This window comes from Impatiens glandulifera, chromosome 1, assembly GCF_907164915.1.
Source record: "Impatiens glandulifera chromosome 1, dImpGla2.1, whole genome shotgun sequence".
Taxonomy (NCBI): Eukaryota; Viridiplantae; Streptophyta; class Magnoliopsida; order Ericales; family Balsaminaceae; genus Impatiens; species Impatiens glandulifera.
The window spans coordinates 90558751-90576549 of NC_061862.1; the positions used below are offsets into that span (position 1 = coordinate 90558751).

The 17799-nt window shown below is 28.5% G+C and overlaps 2 protein-coding genes and 1 long non-coding RNA gene across 3 annotated transcripts; all 3 read right to left on the reverse strand.

The window, feature by feature from the left end:
* Positions 1-1399: 1399 nt before the first annotated feature.
* Positions 1400-2502, reverse strand: LOC124922208 (transcription repressor OFP15-like). The gene has a single exon (XM_047462942.1). The coding sequence runs from the start codon at positions 2298-2300 to the stop codon at positions 1530-1532; it is 771 nt and encodes a 256-aa protein (XP_047318898.1). The 5' UTR covers positions 2301-2502; the 3' UTR covers positions 1400-1529.
* Positions 2503-8829: 6327 nt separating this feature from the next.
* On the reverse strand, positions 8830-10755 carry LOC124922272. Its single transcript, XR_007097787.1, has 4 exons — positions 10269-10755; positions 10148-10193; positions 9997-10059; positions 8830-9906 (listed from the first exon to the last, which is right to left on the reverse strand). It is a non-coding gene; the product is annotated as an uncharacterized LOC124922272 (long non-coding RNA).
* Positions 10756-11686: 931 nt separating this feature from the next.
* On the reverse strand, positions 11687-12724 carry LOC124922210 (probable CCR4-associated factor 1 homolog 11). Its single transcript, XM_047462943.1, has one exon. The coding sequence runs from the start codon at positions 12582-12584 to the stop codon at positions 11772-11774; it is 813 nt and encodes a 270-aa protein (XP_047318899.1). The 5' UTR covers positions 12585-12724; the 3' UTR covers positions 11687-11771.
* Between the last annotated feature and the right edge of the window lie 5075 nt (positions 12725-17799).

Genomic DNA, 17799 nt, shown 5'->3' on the forward strand with positions numbered 1-17799 from the left:
TCTTTTGGTCAATTGGAATAAAGCATAGCCAATGTATCTTTTGTGGAGATAAATCAAACTCAAGGATGGAAGATTGAGTAGGGGAAACATTCTTAATTGATCTATCTACATGTGTTATGATTTTTGACTAAATAAGTTAAATAATAAGACCATTAATTTATACAAATTTATTGAACAAATACGAGAATTCCAAATAAAATTTATTGTGGATTTTCGAGGACGTGGAATCAATTTTGTTACATTTTTTCGAGTTTAATGATGTATATGTAGATGAAAATATGTCAAATTATTATATTTGATTCCAATTTAGACCTTTTAATTTATTTATTTTAACATAACATTTATATATATATATAGTTAGAACTTAATCATTGAAAATGAAAGATTATTAATACTGGTGATACTATTAATTCATGGTTAATATTGGGTATTAAAATTTTATTAAAATATAAATATATATATATATATATATATATATATATATATATATATATATATATATATATATATATATATATATATATATATATATATATATATATATATATATATATATATATATATGCTTATGTGTGTGAAGATGACGGTGTTCATAAAATTTTGTGCCAAACAAAGTTAATTAATTGGTGGTCCCGTTGATTATGGATCAAGACAATACAATTAACTTTTGGAAATATTATTTAATACTTCAAATACAAATCATATTATTATTTTATTTATTTGCAATAACTTGATGAGAATTAAAATATTGTTTTGATGAGACATCTATAAATAAGAATGATTTCAGGCACAATTAACTCCAAAACATTTATTGCTTATATATATATATATATATTATCAAACTATTGTATCTAAAAGCTAAATAAAAATCTCAAATAAGCCAAATTGAAACAAGCTCTTAGTATGAGAAAAAGAAAGCAATGAACAAGAGGGTACAAACACCCCTCATAAAAATGTATTACTTTCAAAAAGTAAAAATTTACAATTATGAAGACCTTTTATAGAGAGCATCTTTTTAATATTCAACACAATTTTATAATTTTTTTGTGTTGTATGAATGAAATTGAAACTTCTATCTTATGAGTTAAAATTTAAATTTGATGACTTTTTATCATGTACATATTTAACTAAAATAATTCAAATGATAAGAATGTACCCCCACATAAATTTTGTTTTTATTTTCTTTTAAATGAAATATACTTTATTAAAAAAAGTAATTAAGGTATACTTTTAAAAGTCATTTTACTCATGCTAATTAATTTGGATTATGACTCAAAAGGGACCATAATAATATCATAATCTTATTGAATCAATTGCTCATGCATTTTGCTAGTAAACAATCAATTCATAGAGAGAGTCAATGGAAGTGCTTTCACTATCCCAAGTAAAAAAGATAATGACCATCTAATCTTGAAGTCAAATTCATTAAACAAAACTTAATAATACTATTGCTTATACAAAAAAGAAAGAAAAGGGTATTAATTAATTAATTAATTAGAAGCATAGAAATCTAATAAAGAGTTAAAGATTTAAGAATTCTGAATCTTGTCTTGATCATCATCTGCTTTTAGCAAGGCCTGCAAGCTACTTGGAAGAATAGAACATGAACTTGTTGAAGAAGAAGAGAATGAAAGTGCAGATGTTGGAGAATGTGATGAAATTGATGTAGACATAGAATTATTATGAAGAACCTTATGATGATGATGATCATCTCCTTCTTCCGACCGGGTTAGCAAAGAAGAAAAAGATAGAGACAAAGATTCCGACAACTCCTCCTCGGATAAACAAATTCCTATGATCAAATCAACAAAAGCAGCAACAATATAACCATGATTACTCTTTTCATTCACACACAAATACCATCCCAATAATTCTTCAAGTCCATCCCAATATTTCATTCCATGAGCTTCCACCATTTCTTCCATTGACCGCCGGAAATCCATAACCGGATCCAAGGAATCCATCTCCTCTGTTTGCGCCATCTCCGGCGAGGCTTCCTTCTTCTTTTTCCTCTGTTTAGGAGGCAGGGGAGGAGATTCAAGAATCGAGCTTGTTTGTCCTGGTTCGAAGAACAGTCTGTCTTTAGCCATGAGACCTCTTAAAACTGCTTTCTCGTCGTCGCCGGAGCTTGATTCTTCGACGGAGAAGACAGAGTTGGCGGTTTTGAGTATGTCGGCACCGGCGCGGAATGAGAGGGTTTTGGGTTGATTGGTACAGGAAGGCCAGGTCCAAGAAGGAGGGGGATCGGAGGAGGAGATGGTTCTGAAGAGGAAAGGGATTAATTTCAGTTTCTTCCCCATTAGGAAGACAGATTTCTGGTGTTTTGAAGCTTAAAATGGGGGAAGAAAGAAAGAAAGATTGTATTGTTCAATCTTAGTTTGGTATTAAATTTAAGATTCAGGCTGTTCTTTTAATATTGTGACATTCAATGAGAGAGTCAGAAAAGAGAAGAAGAAGCAATAAATAAATAAAAAGAGAGATCTTCTAAGATGAAACAAGGAGAGAGAGCGCTTGAAGGAAAAAGGTATATATATATATATATAGGGGCGGAGCCAAGATGAAAAATTACCTGGGGCTGACTCCAACTTGTATCTCAAATTTAACTTTCTATGTTCCGCTTTTTTTCAATAAAATTTTCACGATTATTAGAAGATGGAAACTCGTCATGCCCTCTCAATGCACACGTTTGTAAAGTGAGCCACCGAGTGCTTTCAATAGTTGTTGTAAACCGTAATCTGTTATTTTGTTTTTCATCTGAAGACTGTGCATTTAGTACTTTGTCAATATGACAAGGATATTCATTAGATTATCAAGATATTCAACTGCCCTATTATGTGGTGAAATATTATATCCTATATGCATAACAAAAGAACATTTATCCTCATCATTAACTCGTTTTCAATATTTAAATCCATCTATTGTAAATGTAGGTTTTTGGGGTTGCTTATGTTAAAACAAGAAACATGGGAAACAAAAAGCAACATCTTTCAAAGAAGAGTATTCTAACCAAGTAAATTTCTTAAACCAATGACTTTGGAACCGTCGATTTTGATTTCCAAATTTGGTCGGCGGGTACTCATCCTTAATAGGTTGATATGACCTCATCTTGATATAAGCTCGTCTAATTTCATCCTTTGATTAAAAAGATATTTCCATATTAGAATACGTAATGTTGGATCAAGTTTAAGAGAACTTACATCAACATCAATTCTAGGAGATTTGTTAAGTTCTTGAGTAGGGATATCAAATTCTTTATTTTAACTTGTTTATTAATATTAATTTATATTTTTCTTAAACCAATGACTTTGGAACCGTCGATTTTGATTTCCAAATTTGGTCGGCGGGTACTCATCATTAATAGGTTGATATGACATCATCTTGATATAAGCTCGTCTAATTTCATCCCTTTGATTAAAAGAATATTTCCATATCAGAATACGTAATGTTGGATCAAGTTTAAGAGAACTTACATCAACATCAATTCTAGGAGATTTGTTAAGTTTTTGAGTAGGAATATCAAATTCTTTATTTTAACTTGTTTATTAATATTAATTTATATTTTTCTTAAATTTTTTTGAAATAGTTTAAAATTAAGAAATATAAAACACTATTATTATTATTTTAATTTTTATATTTTACCCTTATAAATAATTTGTATTATTAATTATATTGAAATAAATAAAAAATAATGTATAATTATTATATAAATATAACTTTAAAACAAATAATATTATTATATGATTTACAAAATTTTATATATAAATAAAATAATTTAAAGATGAGGCCAGGGTTTGATCACCTGACCTCATATTCACATTTCAATAATGTAACCAATTGGGCTAAGATTCATATGTGAAGCAAATATATAAAAAAATTTCTTTTAGCATTTTAATTTAGGTGGGGCTGAGAGCCCAACCTAACCCATGGGTGGCTCCGCCCCTATATATATATATATATATATATATATATATATATATATATATATATATATATATATATATATATATTGGATTGTTTTGATTCTACTTATGATCTCGATTAAGTGAATAATTTTTTGTTAGCAAATAAACTTTTTCGATTATATATATATTTTTAAATAGGACTGTTTTGAACATGGGGATTTGTGATTTTATTTTATTATTATATTTATTTCATTTTAATTTGAAATAAAGATGCGATATTAATTAAATCGGGTTAAATTATGATTGAGTTCGAGTTGAGTCGGGTCAATCAGGTCGGGTTCGGATCAATTACAAATAAAATATCATCAAATTAAAGATTTTAACACAAATTACTTAATAAGTCATATTCAAGTTAGTATCACTCAACCCAATAACATCAATCCGCTAACATGTAAATTCAAACCCAAACCCAATCTGAATAACCACTCCTAGCGTATAAGTTGAATAATTTAGTACAAATAAGAAAGATAAATTAAAGTGATTAAACAAATTAAAATAGCAATTTAAATAAGATAAATACAACTAAACATTAAGTTATATTTTTCTCTTGTTTTTCTTTATTATAAATCTAGATTTTAAAAATTTGTATAAAATTTTAATTGCTCCATGAATATTGTCTAGACTAAGAATCTAGATTGAGATATAAAATAATTTAAGATAAAATTTAATTTATTTATTACTTTTGGAAAAAATAAATCATAAGATTTGTGGTCTCTAGTTTCCCCTATATAAATTTGAAATTTATATTAATTCATACAAATATAAGACATGGTACCTGTCATCTTTGTTTCTAATGAACAAACTTGAGTGGTCGTTGATGGTTGTTTTTGTAAGATTTTATTTTTTTTCAAAATTATGATCATTAGCCCTAAATTTTGCAAACAGCCTAAAGTTTACCGTTGACAATGAAAACCCAAAAATAATTCAATTACATGATGTGATTCCAGTATTCATAAGTTATAAATAAATCATATATAATTAAAATTAAGGGTGAGTCGGTACGGTATACCTTATTGTTTTACACATACCTTATACCTTATCGAAATTTCAGTATACAAAAAATGCATACCTTTACATCACCTTGATTTCGGTATACCTTAATTTCGGTATAAAAAAAATTCATACCTTAACTTACTTTGATTTCGGTATACCTTAATTTCGGTATAGTATCGGTATTATACATTTGATACATAAAAAAACATATTAACTTAAAAAAATCAATTTAATATAGTTACTATATAAATTTTACCCAAATTAAAAAAATATTTATCATAAATTAAAATATTCATTTTAAAATCTAACATTTGTAAAAACTAGTCAATGTTAAAAATTAAAGTTAGTTAAAAAAATTGAAGTTAACAAGAATAAACGTAAATAAGTATATTCAGAACGTTCTTTAATCATATTTGTATCTACAAATTTGTTTTATAAATTGATAATACAATCCAAGTTAGATAATAATATTAGTTAATTTAGACTTAATTAATAAAAAAATTACTCTTTTATTTTTTTTTAATTTTTTAAAACAATTCAAGTTCATCATCATCAGTAAGATATTTCCAAAAGTTCAATTCTTTTTCTTTTAGTTAACTATTTGTGCAAACCAATATTTACACCATTTTAGTATTCAAATTGCTCCTAAAAATATTCAATATCCTTTTACCCATGCTGAAAGCAGACTCACTAATAACCGTTAATGATGAAATTGTAAAAATATCTTTGACAATAATCGAAAAGATTGGATACCAAATTTCACTTCCTTTCCACCACTCGAAGAGATTGATAGTTTGGTTGCATTTTTTTTCAATCTTATCGGTAAGATAGAGATGGCATATATTGAATAATATTTTAATATAATAATATTTTAATAATATTCAAAAATTATATTTTTATAATTAAATTAATATCAATTTTATTTAATTATTTCCTTATAAGTATTATATATATATATATATATATATATATATATATATATATATATATTAATTTATAAATACTATTTCAGTATTTCGGTATATCTTGATATATCAAAATTTTAAAAATCTCATACATTTACCGTACTAATAATTTCGATATTGGTACCATACCTTACATTTTTTTTGTATACCTTAAAAATCGATATTTTTGATATATTGCGGTACAATATTTTTGATATACCTATAATATCGGTAATTTTTCTCACTCCTAATAAATATCAACAAAACTATATGAAGACACTGAAAGTAAATTTGGAATATCCTCTAGCCAAACCATATTTTTGTGCATTTCTTTTATATTTTGTTTCATGTTTTGTAAATATTTATTTTTCTTAATTTAAAAAGCGTGACATTTCCTTATTTAACATTGATTCCTTAAATAACACAATATAGTAGGCTAAGGCTGTAAATAAATCAAGCTGCTCGTGAGCCGATTGTGAAATGTGAACTGCTCAATCAAAGTTTGACTTGAGTTTAATTTTGAGTCGAGTTTGAATTCTTAATGACTTTTTGAACTTTTTCGAGCCTAATAATATATAATATATTTTATTTATTTTAATATTAAATCTAAAACAAATATTTTTTTTCCACTTTTTCTTCAAAGGAGCAAGTCCACATAATTATATCATATTGTCCAAATGTCAAAATAAAAACATTAATCCTTAGTTTATCATCATTATTATAATATAATATATTATAACAACAATATAATATATTTTAACAATCCTATCATATATTCATCATCTCACTTATTCACGAGCATTCTTCCTTTTTCACCATTTTTTTTAATTATTCACAAGTACTCTTTCCTCTTCAGTCGCTTCATTTCTTCCTAGTTTTTTTTTCCAAGAATTAGTAAACTCAAGTTACTCAATCATCTCTTTCGTGTCGAAAGTGGAATATTCTCTTTGATAATTGTTCTTATGAAACTTATTTAAGCTCGACTACCGGCTTGATCAGCTCGAGTTCAAGCTTGTAAATTTAATTTTAGTTCAACTTTTTCGAGTCGAACCGAGTTTGTAGGTAATAGTTGAGTCGAGCTCAAATATATAAACTCGTTCGAACCGAGCTAATAAATACTAAGTCGAGCTAAAGCTATCTTAAGCTCGACTTCGACTTGACTCATTTACGGCCTTATCGTAGACTAATATTCATAAATACAAAAATCTTACTTAATAAACTAAAAATGTTAAGTAAAAACGCTCTAAAGGAATCATGTTCGCAAACTATCATAATAAACGGATAAAAAAGTATTGTGACAATTTTGTCACAAACTCAACAAAATAAAATTTTGAGAAAATGAATAATAAAGAAACATTATCTAATGATAATTTACTGTTCATTTTTCTTTTCTATTTGGATTTGTATTTATTTGTCTACATTCATTTGTTTATTATTATTATTTTTTAAGTTCAAACTAAGTTTCTTAAGTTGACCCTTCTCGAAATAAACTTAAATCATGCGATCACTCGTACAATCAAAAAGTGTGTGGAGGATTGTCGTACATCTCCTCACTTGCTCAACTATAAAAGATTCCAAGAATAAGACCTCCTAAGCCTTGACCCAACTCGGGGAATGAATTGTGACCGGCTCTCTAGGAGGCTTCAAGTAGATAATCTTTGGTATAGCCTCTATTGTTTTCAAATGTCAGTATGATTCAAAATTTTCGACACATAAAACCTCACCCTAATGTGTCCGTCTCCTCAATACTACAATATTCTCTAACCTCGCTTCTTTCCCACATCAAATGGATTCATCCAGGTTGCCTAGATCATGAGTTTACTCCTTACAGGAGGAGTTGACACGACAAAAGTGACATGCTCAAATGAAACAGTCTGCGGACTTGGTGTGACAATTTCAAGGGGTGCTCTCATTGAACCCAATAACCTTGAAGTCTATTGTCTCGTACTCTTCTCCACATATTGACGAATTTAGATGGACCATTTTGTTGATACGATGGTATAATATATATAATTATAAAATATATTTATAAAAGATAATAAATATTTTAATTAATAAATTAAATGATATATTATTTATAAGGAATGCACCTTAGATATGTTTGATTAATTATAATATCAATTTTTTTACTTATTTATTTTAATCTTTAAATATTAAACAAAACTAATATAACAAAAAAAAATGATATTACAATTTTTTTTTCTTTCCTTAACTTCTAAAATCTTATACATGCAAAATAAATTTAAGTAGTTGGCTATGAATTTTATTAGTTTATAAATTATTTTAATTTTATATAATTTTATCAAAATTAAAATAAATTTATATTTCAATTTTTTTTTTTATCACAAACTTCTATAATTGATTTTATAATAACTTATTTTTAATATTTTTTTTTTAATTATATATATAAATAATAATTATATTCTTTTAAAATTACTCATTATATGTATATAAAACTCATCTAAGTCAATTTTCTCAACAACTATTTCTTCCCAATTGTTGACATTATTAGATTTCCTAAGATCTTCAATTAGTATTTGACATCTTCATATTTTCACCTATTAGTTTGTTTGAAATTAATTCAAACAATTATTTTTTTTCTTTATAGGATAAATTTCCATTAAAAAATGTAATGGCGAAACTGCAAAGAGGAACAAATCATTCCTAAAAAAATCATATATCAATATATCCAAATAACTACTAAAATATCACGACTATAGAAAAATTATGTTTAAAATTATATTGTTTAAGACGTACCTACAACAAAAATAACTTTTAAGATTTTTATTTTCATGATATTACATTAAAATCGAAAGAACAAAGTTACAATCAAGATAAAATTGACACTAAAAAGACGAAGAAAGATCCTAGCGAGCTCTAAGAGAGAGAGAGGTTAACACAAAAACTCATTGTAATGACTCCCACTTTAGTATGATATTTTAAATGAAATTGAATATAAGACTTCGTCTTAATAAATTTCATTCCCAAACATTACTATATACAAATGGGGTTCACCAAACATTGTTGTTATTCAACAAGGAACTTTCAGTCACGAGCTCATTTATTCATCAACAGTTGTTAGACATTGACCCTTATTACACTAAATTAGACTACCCAATAGATAGAAAGAGATGGAGGGAGACAAAGAAATAAGAAAAGGACTAACATTTAGGGTAGCCCATTTGTTAGGAGACAACCAATTTAAGAGTGAAAGAGAAGATTGCCTTCCACAATTATTTTAGTATTGCTATATTCTTTTCCTTTTTATTTCTATACTATTTTCATCTCTTTTTTTTCAGGATTTCCAGTTTCACACAATCTCAATTAGTCTCCAAAAGAAGATAACACAACAACCAGTGAAGACTCGAGATAATAATTCATGTCCTCATGATCATAGGTTCGAGTTTTCACACCTGAAGTATTAAAAAAACTCAACAGTCACATTGGTATCTTCAAACAAGTCAATGAGAGGTGGGTTGAAATTGATGTACATGTGCACCCTCTTAATGGGATTCCAACAATTTTTAGGAACAAAAAATTTCATATATAGGATGTGGTTTAGGCACATAACACTACAATGTTGTCTTGGTCCACATTATCTATAAACAGTGATGGCAGAAACAACAATCAACAGCTACAATAGAATATATGGTCCCCTCCCTCCCCCTACTCCAATCCACTCTCTCTCTCTCTTTCTATTCCGATTGAAGTTTTACACAAAGCTAAGACAAAAGGTTCTTTCAACTTGCAAAACCAATTCCTAGTGGGCTCAATTGCATGATAAGTGAGAGAAATAGAGAATCTATGTAAGAGTTGAAGAGCACAAAACAAGATGCATGTGGGTGGCATGTGGTGGGGATGATAATGCAACTCTTACAAGTTACAACAACCACCATTTTTTACCAATAACATACACCAAAAAAGATGGAACAAGTGCATACCATTGTTACTGTAACCCCCTCTGAACTTCGATTTCACTTAAAGCACCTTGAAACTATGCTAATTCCCTGAAACAGTAGAGAATTTGGAATGGATGTGAATTTGAGTAATGAAAATTGCCTCAAAAATATAAAACAGAAGTGTCAGATCTCCAGCACCTTAAAGGAATATTTAGAAAAAGGGTATGCAAATGCCCATCAGCATCATCAACATGTGGCTGGCTAAATATGTAGGCAAAATGATTCAAAACAGATATAGAGGATATTTAGCTTCATACGAATCATACCAACAAAAGAAGTTTACCCATACCGATGTGAGAATTGAGACACCCATGTTTGAATCATCGTCTCTTTGCCTGCAATTAACCAAAAATCTTTTTAAGAATTGATACAACAATACTGTTACCCAACACCCAAGAAAAAGACCTCACATTCCAATCTGATTTTTTCTTCGGTATGTTTCATTGTGACCACAAAGGCCAGAGGAATCTCATCAGCTCTTCTGAACAATTTTTTTTATTAGATTAACAATCTCTCCGGTTTTAGCCCTGAATGTCTTCAAAACAATGTATGATTTCAAGTCAAACTAAACATAGTGCATTATTTTCCTGGGTGCATGAGATATCAGGTTGAACTTTTGTGTAACATTTTCAGTTGTCAAGCACACATCATCCTTGAAGGAATACCTTTTTCCGGAGGGAAAAGGAACCAAACCTGTCCCAAGATTATAAGTACAATGTTGACATAGCAGCATGGACTTTTATTAAGTTAAAACATGAACAATCATAATAAGCCCTGTTTAGTAGCTATCTGTTCCAACCATTTGATATAGTCCAGCAATTTTTAGCTACTTTTCACATAGTATGTAAATGAAAGCAATAGGAGACTGCTTGAAAGCAAAACAAAAAATAGGAGATTGCTAAAAGATCTTGCATTTGCACAAGTATCAACCAAATATATAGGCTTAGCATTCATAATATCCAACAAAAGCTACAGAAGAAACTAGTATTTGCTTGATAAAGGCAACAATAACATCTAAAACCATTTAGAAGAGGAAATCCAACACATGCCTGGTTCCTTGACCTCGGCGATTCTGTGAATACATAACTAATTTACAAGATGAGTTAGAAATGAGAATTATAATAAGAAATTAACAAATGGTTACCCCATAGATTTTTGACACCTATTGCCTCGTGCAATACTTTGATTAATCTATCTATATCTTGGAGTCCTTAACTCTAATTGAAAACCATTAATTGTAAATGTATATGTTGATACATGTGAGTCTCTCTTCCTTAACTTGAATTACAAGAAGTGGTTCATTAAGATTAGAATGAGTAACAAAGAGCAATAGCTGAATCACTTGTTAATCCCAAATAGGCTCATAAGTTTCACATTCTGTCTCATTGAAATCTGAAGAAATTGATGAATAAGGTAAAAACAGAAACACTAGAAACTATTAATTGAAGATACACATATGTCAAGAATATAAGGAAATAGTGGATTTGAAACAGGCTAGGTAAATAGAAACAATTATAATTGTTTTGTCCATATCAGTTCAATGAAACAAACTGAAAAGTTCTCTCCATGGTATTAGATGATGATCACAGTCTTTGTCCATTGAACATTCTAATATTAAAAAACTTGAACCATTCCATATAAAAATTGTGAAACCCTTATGAATTCCATCCTTATGAATATTGCCTTTTTCACACCTAATATTGTGTAAGTATGAAATCTCCTAGTAAGTTCATGAAATAGTAAAGAAGGTCAAGGTGGTTCTTAGCAATCCCAAACATTAAGAAGAAAGAGAAATCTGTATTAAGTTAGAAGATTGAATAAATTTGGGTGAATAAATAAGAAAAACTGCTCTATTAATAATAAGAAAACATGGACAAATTATTGATGTAATGTTCTATACAAGCTAGCAAAGTTTAAGAAAACTCTAAACCATATAGAACACCTGTATACTTCTCAGCACCCTCATTGATCAAATGAAAATCTCGAATCCTCTGGAAGACACACCATGTTAGCATGCTATCAGAACCAGCCTGATGGGACTTTCCAACCGCCCGTTTCAACGCCAGACTCGTAGCAACACTCTCTAACCCACCGTGGAGGTGCTCGCAGAACTTCATCAGATGCTTGACATCGTAAACCATAGAACCAAAGAATATCTTTAACAAAGACATAAACTGGGGCAGATCTTCAGGAAGGGGACATTGAGTCAAGGCCTTGATGAGATAACCGAAATCGTACGCGCTGTGAAACGTCACCCAGCTCACCGATTCATTACAGACAAGCCCTGACGACATCATCAGCTCGGCGAAATCTGCGGATTTGATTCCGTATTCTCTGGTCTTCTTGAAATCGATTCCCTGCCGTATCAGCAGATCGATGGACTCGGGAGCGTAGGCATCACACGAAACATCGAAGTCCTGGAAATTGAATTCCCAGACATAGGAATTATCGGAACCGAGATCTGGGAGGTTTCCATGGGAGTCAGACAATGTGATTCCGATCTGAATGATGTTGAGCATATCGACGTTCTTCTTGAGCGATTGGTAGTTGGTGATAGGATCGTTCTGATAGCGGTTATTGTCGAGGGCGGATCGAATGACGACCCCGGGGAACTCGGTATCCATTGAAACGAATGGATAACGATCGATTATCGTTCTGATAACCTCGAATTCTAACTGGAGATTGTGAGCCCATACTGTTCGTAATACGATGGGTTTTGGTTCCATGATCTCGAATGTATAGCCTCAAATCTCCAGTCTTGAAATGATAACAACAACAATAATTTGGATACGAGGAAACCAGCCCCCGGAGGAAGAAGATTTGATTCGATGATGGCGATAGGGCCTAAGCAAAGCAGTTTAGAGAGAGAATTTATGTGAGGAGCCCTCCTCCTAATTATAAATACTAATTTCAATCCTCCTTTTAATTTAGGCCTTCAAATTATTTTAGGCCATATTAATTTTTTTAAATAATAAAATTTTATATTTAATATGTATAAATTACAAATAAATTTTAAATATATTGATAAAATAAAAAATATATAATCTTTATTACTAATTAATTAATTGGTTAAAGTAAATAAAATATATTATATTATATTATATAAAGTAAATAAAATATACAAAAAATTATTTAGATAAGTAATTTTATATTTTTATACATTTATATATAGAATGAATAAATAATTTGTCTATATCTATTTTTACAACTTTTTCTCATATCATATTTCTTAATTCACTTTATTTATTAAAAAGATAAATAAATTTAATTCATACTTAGTTTTAATTTCATATAAATAAAAGATATGATATTATATTATATAATTAAATTAAATATATTATAAAATTTATTTTAGATAATTAATTTTATATCTAATTATAGAATAAATAATTTTTACATAAGAAATGATTGAGTGAGAAAATTTGAGGAAGGGAATGAGAAAGAGAATGATGTGGCGCAATTAGATAAAAATGGGAAAGAGAATGATGTGCCACAATTTGATTAGATAAAAAAATAACAAAATTTTTCTCTGTTCTTTCTCCTACCTTTATCATTTTTTCAACTAGTTATGTAGTGACACATCATTCCCTCTTTATCACTCATCATTTTTACATGAGAAATGATCATTCCCTCTTTATCACTCATCATTTTTACATGAGAAATGATTGAGAGAGGGAATTTAAGGGAGAGAATGAGAGGAGAGAATGATGTGCTGAAATTTGATTAGATAAAAAAATAACAAAATTTCTTTCTCTTCTCTCTACTCACCTTTTATCTTTTTTCCAATTCCCTCCCCGTTTTCTCACTCAAATTCCCTCACCCTATCCATGTAGTCACACATCATTCTCTCCCTATTCTCTCACTCAAATTCTCTCTCCCTATCACTCCTCATTTTTACATGAGAAATGATTGCCTTACTCAAATTCCCTTGCCTATCACTTCTTATTTTTATATGAGAAATAATTGGAAGAGGGAATTTGAGAGAGAAAATGGGGAGGAAATAATGTGGCAATTTGATTAGATAAAAAAATAACAAAATTTCTCTCTCTTCTCTCCTCACATTTTATCATTTTTACAGATGTAGTGACATATCATTTATACAGATGTAGTGACATATCATTTCCTCACTTAAATTCTCTCCCCTTATCACTCTCTTTTTACGCATTTATATATAAAATAAACAAGTTGATTTAATTATAGTTTACATTTTTCTTTATTTATGTATTTTTACAACTTTTTTTCATACATAATCTCTCTTAATTCACTATATTAAAAAGGATAAATAAAATTAATTCATATTTATTCTTATTTTTCATATAAATCAAATATATGATATTATATAATTAAAATAAATATATTATAAAATTTATTTTAAAATAAATAAGTTTACATTAACAAATAAAATAATAAAATAAGAATATTGACAATAAAATTATAACAAATATAATATTTGTAATTGTTATTATAAATACATATAATATTAAAATAAAATTTATAACTTATTATAATATTGCCGAAAAATAGTTGGTTAATTAATAATAGGGAAATAATTTAGGTGATTATTCAATTACTTTTAATTATTAAATTATTTTTTAATACGATCTTTCAAATTCTTCCTTTTATAAAGTTCTGTTGTCCCATAACATTTCTTCAAAATCCTTCCGAAATCAAAGAAATAAACTATTTTTTTTTATCAAAAGAGAATGATTTCTGAAAATATTTTTGAATAAAGGAAGGCAAGTGAGATATAGTATGAGATAGTAGATCCCACCCTCTTTTATAAATGATGATCAATGACTGTTTTTTCAATTTTTTGGGTTAAACATGATGTCTTCAAATTCCTTAAACTATAGTTTCACTCTTAATTCTTTAATTATTTTTATTATTGGCATTTTATATAAGAAATAATTGAGTGAGAAAATTTGGGAGAAAGAATTATGTTTGCAAAAAATAATAAAATTTTTCTCTTTCTCTCTCTTTACTCTTTATTCTTTTAATGACACGTCAATCTCACTTATTCCTCTCCAAATTTCAGTCTCCCTATCACTCATTTTCATATATATATATATAATAAAATAAATATCTCTTACCATAATTATAAATTTGAAGAGAAAATAGCGAATGTGTGTAATGAAATGACGTGGAAATGGGACTAAACTTAATAACTAAACATAATTTCAAATTTTTATTTGTCTTTTCATTTTCTTTAATAATTTCTCTATTTTCCTTTTATTAATAATTTTTTTTATCTATCTATTAATAATCTATTTCTATTGCTAATTTGAAAATATATGTTTATATTTTTATTATTTAATCAATTTATTTATTTTAAGAGAGAACATTTTGAGTTATAAATAAGGGGCCAAGTTGTCCCTTCTTATGTATAATTAGTTGTGCCATTTTAAAAGGGCGTCGTAGTTATAAAATAAAATAAAAATTAATGCTGCCCGGGAGGCCCTATTGTCCGACCTTCCCTTCCCCTCTAAAATAATCTCTCTAATTTCTTCACACTAACAGATACATTTATCATTTACGTGAGAGAGAAAGGAACTTCAAGTTATAATTTTTTAAAAATAATTAAAGGGTTAATAGTGAAACGATAGTTTAAGGAATTTTAAGACTATGTTTAACCAAAAAAAATTGAAAAAACGGTCATTGATTATCATTTATAAAAGAGGTTGGGATCTATTATCTCACACTATATCTCACTAGCCCCTTTATTCAAAAATATTTTCAGAAATCATTCTTTCTTAATGAAAAATTAGTTTATTTTTCTATGGTTTCGGAAGGATTTGTTTTTCTATGGTTTCGGAAGGATTTTGATCAAATGACAGCTAATAAAATATATTATGGGACAACAGATTCGGACCTCTGTTGATATAAGCATTTTTTTAAAATCAACACTTATACATCTTACTTCACAATTTCTAGAAAAAACAACATATATCCTCTTCTATATCACCAAAAGGCTGAAATAATTAATCATATAAATATAAGATATTCCTAAACCAAGTAATTAAGCATATAACAATTACCTAAATTATATCTATATGCCTTAACAGTGTCTATCAAATAAATGAAGTACGATGATGTCTCATTTACAGATTATGAGAATGTAACATGTCAAGTGCTTCATTTAAACAAATAAATTTAAGAAAATAGTTTACTGACTTATCTTAAAAGTGATAGGGGATTTCTTGGAATCTTGTATTTAAGTTTTATAACTCTAATCAGTAATATAGTTTAGATAATTGAAGAATATTTACAATTAAACACTTAAACTTAAACGGCAATCTCTGTTAAATTTAAGTCATATTGTAATGTTGTTTGGATTGAGTTCTTGATGTATAATAATAAGTATATTCATAACAAATGTTAAACTTGAATCTAAACAAATATCTATAGTATTTCAAGAATCTTAGGCCGCAATAGAGCATACTAGATAACACTGGGCAGATAAACGACCGACAAACGAAGAAGAATGTTGAGAGGACAAACCTTAACTTCACAGGCCGCGAGAGAGTAGAACCGTAGAGAAGATGATTTGAGACAAAGACGACGATCTTAGAGATTTTGAAAAACCATAACTTGAAGCTTCTTTCTCTCTCGCGTAAATGTATCTATTAGTGTGAAAAAAATTAAAGAGATTGATTTAGAGGGGAAGGGAAGAGAGATGGGGTCGGGAAATAGGACCTCCCGGGCAGCATTAATATTTTTTTTATAATTACGACGCTGTTTTAAAACGGCACAACTAATTATACATAAGAAGGGACAGCCGATCCGGCCCCTCGAGGCCGGATCGCCTGTCCCTTCTTATGTATAATTAGCTGTGCCATTTTAAAAGGTGTCGTAATTATAAAAAAATTAATGTTGCCCGGGAGGCCCTATTGCCCGACCTTCCCTTCCCTTCCCCTCTAAAATAATCTCTTTAATTTCTTCACACTAACAGATACATTTACCATTTACGTGAGAGAGAAAGGAGCTTCAAGTTAGAATTTTTCTAAAAATAATTAATGGGTTAAAAGTGAAACGATAGTTTAAGAAATTTTAAGACTATGTGTAACCCAAAAAATTGAAAAAACGGTCATTGATCATCATTTATAAAAGAGGTTGGGATCTATTATCTCACACTATATCTCACTAGTCCCTTTATTCAAAAATATTTTCAGAAATCATTCTCTCTTGATGAAAAATTAGTTTATTTCTCTATGATTTCGGAAGGATTTTGAACAAAGGATAGTTAATAAGATATATTATGGGACAACAGATTCAGACCTCTATTGATATAATCATTTTTTTTAAATCAACACTTATACATCTTACTTCACAATTTCTAGAAAAAATAACATATATCCTCTTCTATATCATCAAAAGGCTGAAATAATTAATCATATAAATATAAGATATTCCTAAACAATGTAATTAAGCATATAACAATTACATAAATTATATCTATATGCCTTAACAGTGTCTATCAAATAAATGAAGTACGATGATGTCTCATTTACAGATTATGAGAATGTATCAGGTCAAGTGCTTCATTTAAACAAATAAATTTAAGAAAATAGTTTAATGACTTATCTTAAAAGTGGTAGGGGTTTTTTTTGAATCTTGCATTTTAAGTTTTATAACTCTAATCAGTAATATAGTTTAGATAATTGAAGAATATTTATAGTTAAAGACTTAAACATAAACGGTAATCTCTGTTAAATTTAAGTCATGAAGCAATGTTGTTTGGATTGAGTTCTTGATGTGTAATATTAAGTATATTCATAACAAATGTTAAACTTGAATCTAAACAAATATCTATAATATTTCAAGAATCTTAGGCCGCAATAGAGCATAATAGATAAAAGTGGACAGATAAACGACCGACAAATGAAGACGGATGTTGAGAGGACAAACCCTAACTTCACAGGCCATAGAGAGTAGAACCGTAGA